Source organism: Maniola hyperantus, chromosome 19, assembly GCF_902806685.2.
Source record: "Maniola hyperantus chromosome 19, iAphHyp1.2, whole genome shotgun sequence".
Taxonomy (NCBI): domain Eukaryota; kingdom Metazoa; phylum Arthropoda; class Insecta; order Lepidoptera; family Nymphalidae; genus Maniola; species Maniola hyperantus.
The window spans coordinates 1,836,539-1,848,472 of NC_048554.1; the positions used below are offsets into that span (position 1 = coordinate 1,836,539).

Consider the following 11,934-nt stretch of genomic DNA (forward strand, 5'->3'; position numbering starts at 1 on the left):
GCTGAAACAGGTCGAATCTGTATGATGCAACATGCAGCATGCGAAATGCACCGCCCGCCCTCCCACTGCTAACAATGCAGGAAAAACAGCCACTCGGCAAGCAATACGCACCACCACCACGCAGGACCATACAAATCCCAAAACACACTCGACGCACGTTTCGCTCCGACACCGGAGCATCCTCAGGAGATGTAGATCTTACAATGCAAAATTGCAAAGAAGCTTTGCAATTTGCAGCATGTTGCAACATACAGATTCGACCTGTTTCAGCGGAGCTTTTGGTTCATTGTTTATCATGGACTTCCGCAAAGTAACGTCTGCTTCTATACAATATTTTAGAGTACCTTTGGTGGCATCCCTGACATCCGCTTGTTGTTTATCTGTCGCCTTTCTCGGAACGTGGTGTGAATAAAACGCGTAAAAACGTAACACAAAGTTGAAAGTTCTACGAACTGATAACAGCGTTATTGCTTCTTTGACAAAGAAGGTTTGTGTTATTGGTATTCCATGAATTCCATAGGCATTCCATGAATATTTCATCCAATTAATGTGTATGGGGTATCATTAGAATCCTTATATCATCCTGAGTGTCACTGGCTATAATTTTTTTGAAAAAAATTAATATAGCGGCTGTATGTGAAAATTTTACTTTTTAGTCCGTTTTTCTGGCAGGGTAGTCGTGTTTTTTATTTTTAAGCTTCCGTACCTCAAAAAGAAAAAGGAAACGTTTTAGGATCCACTTTGCTGTTTGTCTGTTCGTCGTGTCTGTTAAAAAAACCTATAGGGTACTTCCCGTTGACCTAGAACTATGAAATTTGGTATGAAGTTGGAAAAATAGAAATATGAAATTTGGTTGGGACTTGTTTTTCTGCCTTGTTGGTCTATGTTATAGAATCTAGACTCTATTGGTTAGCATACTCTACTGCGGATAACGAGGTCCTGGGTTCGATAGATATGGGGGATCCTCACATAACGGTATGATGTGTTTATTGAAGTTTAACAATTAATACTTTGTCTGCAGGTTGAACTTCTGGATTCCTTCTTTGGGGACGGCCGGGCATACATCATGGGTCCGGAGAAAGACTGCTGGTACCTCTACACACTTTTGCCTCTGGAAGGTAAATAGATATAACGAAGTCGATGTTTGCTTTTGTTAATGATCATGATGGAAGAATCTTGTAATAGGTATCAGATACATATTAATTTTAGTAAAGTGTATATTTGTATTCATTTTAAATCCATACTAATATTATAAATGCGAAAGTGTGTCTGTCTGTCTGCTAGCTTTTCACGGCTCAACCGTTCAACCGATTTTGACGAAATTTGGTACAGAGATAGCTTGCATCCCGGGGAAGGACATAGGCTACTTTTTATCCCGGAAAATTAAAAAGTTCCCATGGGATTTTAAAAAACCAAATCCCACGCGGACGAAGTCGCGGGCATCAGCTAGCTACTTATTTGTATTGGATTGAGTTGAGGTAGTACAACAATAGCGCTAAGTTTTTGCTAGCGCTCTAATTACACCCTGTATAGCTAATAGGTCACTGTATGTAACCAGTTTTATGACCCCAATTGAAAATTAAAAGAAAATATTTTACACTAGCTGATGCCCGCGACTTCGCTCGCGTGGAATTAGGTTTTTAAAAATCCCATGGGAACTCTTTAATTTTCCGCCTAGCCTATGTCACTCTCCAGGTCTTTATCTATACCCATGTAAAAAATCACGTCAAACCCGTTGCACCGTTGCGACGTGACGTGAAGGACAAACCAATAAACCAACAAACAAACACACTTTCACATTTATAATATGTGTACTGACTTACTGAGGTACTGATTTTAACGTAGCCTTATTTTACTCATTTTCAGGCACCGTGGACGCACTGGAGAAGGAGCAAGAAGAGGACGAGGACATTGGCTACTCCGGCACGGAACCCGATCAGACCATCGAGATCCTCATGTCGGACCTCGACCCCGCCGTCATGGACATCTTCACTCGCGCCACGTCCGCCAACGCCGCGGAGGCCACTAAGGTGAGAGGTCATTGTATCTGACTACGGGAGGGTAGTGTTTTATTTATTACTAGATGATGCCCGCGACTTCGTCCGCGTGGATTTAGGTTTTTGAAAATCCCGTGGGAGCTCTTTTTTTTTTTTTATCAGAATATTAGCCATGTTAAATTATTAATATTCCCCTTTCCTCTCCAACTAAGCGTCAGGCTTGTGCTAGGAGTAGGTACGACAATAGTGCAACGGGCGGCGTTTGAACCGTCGACCTTTCGGTTTTCAGTCCACTCCTTTACCGGTTGAGCTATTGAGGCTCTTTAATTTTCCGGGATAAAAAGTAGCCTATGTCCCTTCCCCGGGATACAAACTATCTCTGTACCAAATTTCGTCAAAATCGGTTGAACTGTTGAGCCGTGAAAAGCTAGCAGACAGACAGACAGACACACTTTCGCATTTATTATATTAGTATGGATTTATTTTGTACTAGAAAGTTGTAAGTTTTTGCTAGCGTTCTTATAATTACACCCTGTAATAACTTTGAAACTATTGAGTTTTAAATTATATAAAAGAAATATATATTTGGGACCCTTTCAACAAGCTCTTTCATTTGATGTCACACTTTTTAGGGTTTCGTAGTAAACAAGGAACCCTTATAGTTTCGCCATGTCCGTCCGTCCGTCCTCGGTTAGTCTCAGAGACTATTAGTGCTAGAAATCTGTAATTTGGCATGGGTATAAATATTAATCACGCCGACAAAGTGGTGAAATAAAATTGTGATTTTACTTTACGTGTAGGGGTACACTACCCCATAGTTTGGGGTATCGTTGAATAGGTCTTTTAAAAATACTGTCGGTGTGGGAACATTATTTTTCGATGAGTCAAGTGTATTCTCTCCCCCCCCCCCCCTTTATCAGCCAAATGGTAGTATATAGGAACGTGAAAAAATTCACAGCATTTAGTATATATAATCAATTTTAAAGGAAACCTATCATCAGTGGCGTGCAGATCATAGAGGCATAAATGCACTGCTTACCCCAGTTGTAATAGCGCAATGCAAATTTTACATTATGACCTGCCAGTAAACAGGTTCCCCTAACTAATGCCTACCCTGGCTTCAAACCCTGTGCACGCCACTGCCTATCATGGCTAAGTTGACTACGGAACCCTACACTGCGCGTGGCCCGCCACGCACTTAGCTGGTTTTACGGAATCCTACAACCGACTTGATCTCTAAATGGAAGTATTTGGATTGCAGGCATCCTGCATCGATAAGCTGATCCCGGGGATGGTGATCGATGACTACCTATTCGATCCGTGCGGGTATTCCATGAACGGGGTGGCCAAAGACGTGAGTGGCATATATACTAAGTATATACCTACGTGGCTAGTTACCACCTTACCGACAAAGCCGTGCCGCCGGTTAGCGTTCCGGTACGATGCCGTGTAGAAACCAAAGGGGTATGGGTTTAATAAAAACTGCCATACCCCTTCCAGGTTAGCCCGCTACCATCTTAGACTGCATCATCACTTACCACTAGGTGAGATTGCAGTCAAGGGCTAACTTGTATCTGAATTTTAAAAAAAAAACTTAAAGTCGACGCATTTTAAACTGAGTCGTCGAGTTATCTCTCTGTTTCGCTCGCACTTACAGGTCGTAGGTAAGTGCGAGCGAAACAGACATAACTCGACGACTCAGTTTCAAAAGCGTCGACTATAGCTATAAATGTCTGCGTGTTCTTTCCCCATGGATTTAGAGTGAAGCCACACGATGCGTTACGTTGGTGCCGTTGCGTCATCCTACATGGAAATCGCTGTATAAGTCCCGCAAATTGCTAACACGTTTGGTCGCCATTTTAGTGACGTCAGCACTAGACTGAAGTTTCGAGCTGATGGCAAATAATGATGCAGCCTAAGACGGAGCGCACTTGCCTAGAAGATGCCTATTCATTCTTGACTTGAAGGTACCCATATTATAATTGGAGGGGAAAACTGATGCTGGAAGGGTATTCAAAATCTTAGCAGTTCGAATTAGAAATGAGGAGGCAAATCGCTTTGTACGTATCCGTGGAATTTCCACTACGTACAGTTCCTGACATTGGCGATGTCTTGCGGTATGATAGTAGAAAGGTGAAGGAGGAACCAGGTCGAAAAGTTCTTCGGCACACTCTCCGAAAATACCGATTTTGCCGCAGCGGTAACGCAGTGCCCGTGTGGCACCCAATACTCCAATCCACAGCGGTGCGGCGCCGCAACGCACTGGAAACGCATCGTGTGGCATCAGTCCTAGTTTTTTAAGATTTCGTAAAATTTGTCAAAATCCTTTCCTAGTGGGGTTAACATGGTAGAAGTTAACGTACCTGCAAAATCTCAAGTTTGTTGTTTGAGTCTAGACCAAAAGGTGGATTTCGAGTTGAGCGTCTGTGACGTCAGTTATTTATGCAGGCGGCGTCACTGACGTTTTCTTAACCGGCTTTACGGCTCTGGGTTCTAGCCCTTTCTGAAAGTTTAAGTATTGTCACTTACGTGGTACCACTGTCGCTCGACTCGAAATTCAGTTTTAATATTATAACAAAAGGCATTCCTATAGAATTTATAAACACATGCGTACAAATGAAACGTAAATAAATCCACTAATTAATCTTCTTTTGTTCTTCCAAAGCGAAATCTGGAACTACCCTCTGTAAGTTGTAAAAAAGTACAATTTCAATTTACGAAAAAAAAAGTGACAATTAGGTATATCATGTGTAACAACAAAATGTGTTACTGAGGCTGTGTAGTAATATTGTTGATATGTGACCAACTCGGCTGTCCAACAGAACAGCTGCGCGATTGCGGGAGAATGACAGCTACAATGTCACGATCGCAATCACCTCTGATTGGTTGACGCTCGCTCACTATTGGCTACAATGCATTGTTGCAACGAGAATCGCACGAATTCAGCCAATCAGAACAATTGAGATTGTAATAATGATTGATGCAGGTTTCCCGCAATCGAGGTGCAGCTGTTTTAAGGCCACCGTCTTTTATAGAAGTATTTTAAAGAACCATTTTTTAACAGATTTCCTTATTTTATAAAACCAAGTCCGCCATTTAAAAAAAATCTCGTTTTAGTGGCTAGTGTTTTGGTCTTGGAGGAGTGACGGTGTGTTCAGTGATTTACTTTCTGAGATACATATTTGACCTCAAAATCTAGAAAATAATAATATTAATGCTTTATTAAATCGTACTTCACTGTGCGGGTTGGGTTTCGTGATTGTAGTACTATCTATCCGCAGGGTTGCTACATGACCATCCACATCACCCCCGAGCCGGCGTGCTCGTACGTGTCGTTCGAGTCCAACGTGTCGGCCAGCAACTACGAGGCTCTGCTGGCGCGAGTGCTGGCCGCCTTCCGCCCCAACAAGTTCCTCGTCACTGTGTTCGCTACTCCGGTATGTAATCTCCGCAGGGTTACTACATGACCATACACATTTTTTTTAAAATTTATGTATATTTCTATACTTGGTTTATGTTTAACAAAGGGTCCTCAGAATCTACAGTAAAATTATTTTATTTTTACACAAAACCTAATTGAATACATTAACTTTCAGGACTCCCCGGCATCGGACGCTTCGCAGCAACTCAAGAAGTTCTCATCCCAAGGTCTGTACGAGCAGAAGGATGCTCAGTTCTGCCGATTTTCGGGTTACGACCTGCACTACGCTCTGTTCGCTAAATTCCCCAGCTGAGGAAGCGCCTCCGCCCCGCCCCTGCCTGCCCGCGCCCGACACTCGCCCGACACCGGGACACCACTCGCGACACCACCCGGGATACTCAAACCCGCAAAAATCGGGACCAAGACCCCCGCGCGCCACCTCCAACGCGTCTTAGCACAATCACCCCAAATACTGTACGACGACTCGCCGAGAAAATCCTACCGACTGCGCCAGACCGTGTCACAGAACTGTAAACAACGGGACGTGTATTTCGAAAAGGATGTGCCATCTGAAAAGTTACACGACATGACTCTCAGAAAACTAGACGATACATTTCATGACGTGCCACTTGAAAAGGGCTACAACATGACAATTAGAAGCGGAAACGTGCAACTTAAAAAGGAACATGATATGACATTTAAAAGACACGACGAGGAGCATGACTTGACACACGATAGCACATTTCATAATGTGCCACTTGAAATGAATGACGTCAGAGTTGAAGTGCATGAGAAGGAACACAATGTACCATACAGAAGAGAAGCTAGCGTAACACCAGTGAAATTAGATAAAGGAGAGGAAGTGAGATACGATAGACATAACGTGCCAATGGAAAAGGGACACGACGAAACACTCGGTAGATATCACGTGCCGTTTGAACGAGGTCATGACGTGCTACTTGAAAAGGGTCATGACGTGCCACTTGAAGAAGGTCACGACGTACCATTCGTAGGAGAACAAAGAAAATTTTCTGAAAGCACGCCTATTGAGATGGCACGTGACAGTGTAGCTCTACTGCGTTCAACGGGCCGTGAGAGCGTAGCATTACTGCGGCGCATCGCGTGCGTGCTGTTAGCGTGCCGCTGTCGTGCCAACGGCGCGTGACGCGGCGAAGCATGCTACTCGCGACCGCCTTAGGTGTGCCAGCGATGCCCCGTACCCGAACGTGCCACATTGCCAGTTTCGTGTTTATAATGCGCCCGTATTGTCTTTATCCTCTGGCTGCTAACATTAACTTGGCATTGCCGTCTTGGCATCGTGCCAGCAATGTACTACATTACCAGTATCGTGCTAGTGAAGGAATGGCACTCCAATGCCAGTACCGTACCAGTAATGCCAATCATTTGCAAACGTGTCCGGAAATGGCACGTCTCGCGTTTTGTCTCAACCCGGCACCCCTAGCTTACTATAGGTACTTAGTACTTATTACTTTAAGTATATCGTGTACTTTAAAATTTCCTGCACACGTCTTAAAATGTCTCTTTTTTAAAGCTCGTTGTATATAATAAAAAAAATAGAGTCGGGATACCTTTTTAATTTTTAATAAGTATTAATAAACAGTGGAAACAACCGCTGTTTAATTTTTAGAAAATGTGTATAACTGAAGAAAATAATAAAAATAAAATTTTACCTAACATTACATTATAGTTGGGCCGTTATGAACGTGCAAACGGGGTCATCGACCATTTTTATCAGACCTCTCACTCGCACTTACAGGCCTTATGGAACTGGAACATTTGGTGTTGTGTGTAACAGTAAAAGAAAGGATTTATCGAGACGATAACAAGTTATAAAGAGCGAGGGGGAAAATACAAAATTAGCTACCAGTTAGTTACACACAAATTTCAAACCCCTATTTCACCCCTTTAGGGGTTGAATTTTCAAAAATCCTTTTTAGCGGATGCCTACGTCATAGTAACTATCTGCATGCCTTTCAACCCTATTCGTCCAGTAGTTTGAGCTGTGCGTTGATAGATCCGTCAGTCACCTTTTTCACACAGTTCCTCCACATCTGTGTAAAATATGGAAAAATGTGTGCTTTATGCACACATTTTTCCATATTCATTTATCTGTACTATGAGCTAATGACTTATGACTCAGTTCGCACGTTCATATTGGCCCAACTATAGTGTCAGAGACTTCTACTCATTCTTTATTCATTGATATCAACGTGTTACGGTGTTCCGGCTCTAATGCTCTTACAAACTTAAAATGGACAGTAGACTGACATTTACTATCCGTTTTCAAGTTTCTTAAAGAAGTAATTACACGATTAATATTATATACGTTGATCAATGTGCTATAACACTATAAAAAATTATTGGTAGGCGTCAAAAATTTTAAATTACTTTGCCATACATCTATAGAACCCTACTATACGTTGGGCAAACGTTTAAAGATTCACTTACAGCCGTACTCAGAGTCGCTTAATCGTTACTTAAGTTTAGTTAAAACGAGACAGAGCTCTATATCTCTCACATAAATCTGTTTAACAGAATCGGAATTTGAAAAAACGGTTTTCTCATTAAACAGTTCAAATAGCGGTAACCAAAATGTAAACTGCAATCAATTCTGCTTCGGGTTCAATGACTGTAACTGGTTTAGAAAATTAACCAGTTTCCGAGCCCTGTAGGGCGATTGTCTAAAACCTGCATCAATCATTATTACAATCTCAATTGTTCTGATTGGCTGAATTTGTGCGATTCTTGTTGCAACAATGCATTGTAGCCAATAGTGAGCGAGCGTTAACCAATCAGAGATGATTGCGATCGTGACATTGTAGCTGTCATTCTCCCGCAATCGCGCAGCTGATGTCGGTCCTTATAAGATTTGTGGCAGAGTATTTTGGCCCAACGTATAGAAGGGCCCTTATGAGTCGTAGATTATAAGATCAAATAATACAATAACTTCCTAACACTGCTTTTTCATACTGCAACACTAGAGTAGACCATGTGACAATATTTTTCTATCTAAACTCTTAACATCTGAATACTGGAACGTATCTTTATTATAGAGCATCTCAAACGCTAAGGCCCGGTATCCACCAGAGCGGTGATGGGCGAAGATGACGGATGTGTTTAGCAGACCAATCACATTATTGATAGATGATGCGAAAAAATTATCACATCATCTAAATATATAAAAGGAAAAGGTGACTGACTGACTGACTGATCTATCAACGCACAGCTCAAACTACTGGACGGATCGGGCTGAAATTTGGCATCCGTGAGAATACCAGCGATTATCTACGACATATTATGTCATAAGCTACCATACAAAACAAAAAGGAACGTATTTTCACGGACTCGGATCGGATGAGTGCGTAACCGCCGCCGTTTGTTCGAGATTCGCTCGAACAAACACGAACTCAGCGCGGCGGAGGTTTTAAATTATAATGTGTAGAGAATAGAGAAACACAATATATATGTAGAGTTACAAATTAAGAGCATTCTAACTTCTCTAACAGCCGCACTCAGAGTCGCTAAATCGTTACTTAATTCCTTTCACGTTTAAGCGACTCTTGAGTGCGGCAGTAAGACCGTTTGACATTTATAAAATCAACACCATCTATATAGAAATTCTTCATCGTGATCGATATAACACTAAAGTGCTACAAAGCATAAATATTAAATATACGTTTCTGTATTCGGCTGTAAAAATAATAATCTGTAAACTGACTAAATATCAATGTGTACAAACAAGTAAATGTATATAATATAAGACGTAGCAGGGTGTCGTTCTATGTGATGTAACTGTTCCATTCCATGATATGCGTGATCCTAAAGTGATAATAGAATTATTAAAAATAAAAAAATAAACCTAGTAGTGACGTTGTGACGTGTACAAACACGATTATGTTCGCAATGAATTGACACGCTCTTATAAAGAATATTTAGTGTAAACATGAATGTAAACAACATCAGTGCGTGTAAGGCCGCGACTAAAAATGTAAGTTTTACTCGCGTAAGTAGCTTACGTAATTAATTAACAACTGTTGACAGCAAATTTACTACTTATAGGGTCTTGGACTGTAGTAATAAAATGAAGTGATTTTTTTGTATAGCGGTAGTTTATGGGGCTAGAACTCATTATTAAAAAGAATAATTTAAAAATCTTAATTGTTATTAATTTTTAAAATAATTAATTATTAACGTCACGCTGTACGGAAAGCGAATAATGACGGCACATGGCGTAAACGACAATTTTTTTTCAATTTTTTAGCATATCTTTTTTTTTTAATTCAGAAATCACTCTATTCTTATGTTAAAAAATTGAAAAAAAAAAATTGCCATTTTCACCTTCCGTACAGTGTAACGTTCATGTTAAAAATAAATAAAAACCACAATTTTTTCAAGTCATTCTCTTTAATAATGAATTCTAGCCCCATAAACTACCGCTATATAAAAAATCACTTCATTTTGTACGGTCCAAGATCCTATTTGCCGTAAGTTAATCATGTAAGCTACTTACGTGAGTAAAGCTTACAGGTGTGTCTGTGGCCTAACATCGACGCAAACTTCTTTGAGGTTGTGGCAGATATTACGATAAAAATAAAAATTGGCAGTCTAAAATCTAAGTTATTTTCAAGACGCCCCTAAAAAAAGTTTACTTTAAAACAAGAAATTACGGTTCCGAAAAAAGGAGGGTCAAATTAGTGTCTCAAAATATTTTGCTTACTGAATAATTTAAGTTAATGTGTTTGTCACAACAAGTATCTAATTGATAAAATAATTGAAGTACACATATTTCATATTCATTCTTTTTAATGTGTTAATTATCTTGTTTTAGATTAAATAATTTGCTTCTTTTGGATTCAGAATTAAGAATTCTTGCCATTGTAAATATACTTTTGATTTTATTTTTATCAATGTTTCTATCATTAAAGACTTTACGAATTTGGTAGTTCAGTAATTTTAAATGATCAAATTGCATTTTTATAATCTAACTTATAAAAATTGGGGCGCACATAAAAAATATGTGATAAGTAGTGTTAAAAATATATTAATTAAAATAATGTTTAAAAAAAATATTAAAAATTTAACCTTAAATGTTGTCTTTGAAAAAGTATTAAATCTTTGTTGTTGCTAAGCGACAGTGTAATTTAAAAGTGAAAAAAATTTAACGATTTTCCAAAAAGTAACAATAAAACAGTAGATGTGCATAATATAATTTCAATTATATACACGTGTAATGTTGTTATATTACCATGTTACACAATGTGGTTCCCGTTATATAACATGTTATATACATATTTTCTGTTGATGTTTTAATTATTTATCGAATTGAGAGCATGATCTGTTGATTCTTAATCTAAAATGACATTAGAAATTACCTTTGAGAATTCTAGTTTGACATATCAGTCAATGCACAAAATTTTTGAAAAGGCATTTAATTAATTAAAAAGGCTTCATAAATGTTAGGATATTTTGATATAAAAATAAACTACAAATTATTATTATTAATAAGGTGATATTATGGTTTACGAAATTGTGTAACTCATTCAAATTAATAAAGTCGCAGGTTCAACTCTGACGAATTCAGTGCCCCACCACAGAGGGAAAAACGAATTAAAATAGCTGTTTATGAAAATATTTTTACTTTAAGTATACGTATTGTAGTGTTGGGTTATAAAACATGTTAAATCATTGTTAATTATAAGTTGTTACTTAAAAATGTACGTTAATTATTATTACGTAAACGTAATTTTTGCCTTGTTATTTCAGGACAATTATAATGGACAGGGATGTTATATTACAATGGGCAGGTAATGAAAGTGTTATATTACCAATGTCTGCAGTCTGTGTTGTGTCAAAGCGATTGGGCCAACAAGCCAACGTTGGTGAATTAAAAAAGTGGTTTAATTTGAATGAGTTATTGTACAAAATGACTATTGTAAGGATTTATTGTGTATGAGAAATAGTTGTAAAAAACACAGTTCAGCAATCATACAGTACAGAAACTCAATTGATTGGATCAAGGACAGGGTCTTATCCTACGAAATAATATAGGTTAATATCGAGCGTGTATAAACTACGCCTGAAAGGTCGTAGGTTGACGCAACACTCGTTACACTATTGTCACTAACCACTTCTAATAGGTACAAGCTCATATATGTCTTTCCGAACTGTATGGTTGTTACACTGTGGCAAAAGGTCAATTTATTGCGAATGCTAGTTCATAAAGTCGTATTATTCAATGGCGGATGTTATCGTATCGTAACGACATCTAGTCAGGCAGGGGTGTGAAACGATCGTGGGAGATTTTAAATCGAATAAAAGATTTCTTCTCATTTAAACAAAACTTCTTTTATTTTATAATATTAAAGTTAATAACAATCAATACGTATAGTACGCGACAGGTCGAGCTGGCAATCGGGGAGGGAACGCTCTGCACAGTCCGCACTTCCGCAACCCGCACCCTCTTCCCACCCCATCTCACGAGCCGAGGCTACGTAT

At 39.2% G+C, this 11,934-nt stretch overlaps 1 protein-coding gene across 3 annotated transcripts in view; it reads left to right on the forward strand.

The window, feature by feature from the left end:
• The window catches only part of SamDC (S-adenosylmethionine decarboxylase), a 34,957-nt gene extending 23,184 nt beyond the window's left edge, over positions 1 to 11,773 (forward strand). Inside the window, exons 4-10 of one of the 3 annotated variants that reach the window (XR_011237855.1) lie at positions 1,022 to 1,118; positions 1,867 to 2,030; positions 3,259 to 3,351; positions 4,663 to 4,683; positions 5,279 to 5,434; positions 5,594 to 6,362; positions 6,411 to 11,773. Coding sequence is in view for 2 of the 3 variants with exons in the window: in XM_034978821.2 (XP_034834712.1) it covers positions 1,022 to 1,118; positions 1,867 to 2,030; positions 3,259 to 3,351; positions 4,663 to 4,683; positions 5,279 to 5,434; positions 5,594 to 5,731 (669 nt within the window). In the remaining variant the exon portion in view is untranslated. Of the gene's footprint in view, positions 1 to 1,021; positions 1,119 to 1,866; positions 2,031 to 3,258; positions 3,352 to 4,662; positions 4,684 to 5,278; positions 5,435 to 5,593 lie in introns of all 3 variants that reach the window. The other 2 variants (XM_034978821.2, XM_034978822.2) reach the window with 2 other exon arrangements.
• Positions 11,774 to 11,934: the final 161 nt, after the last annotated feature.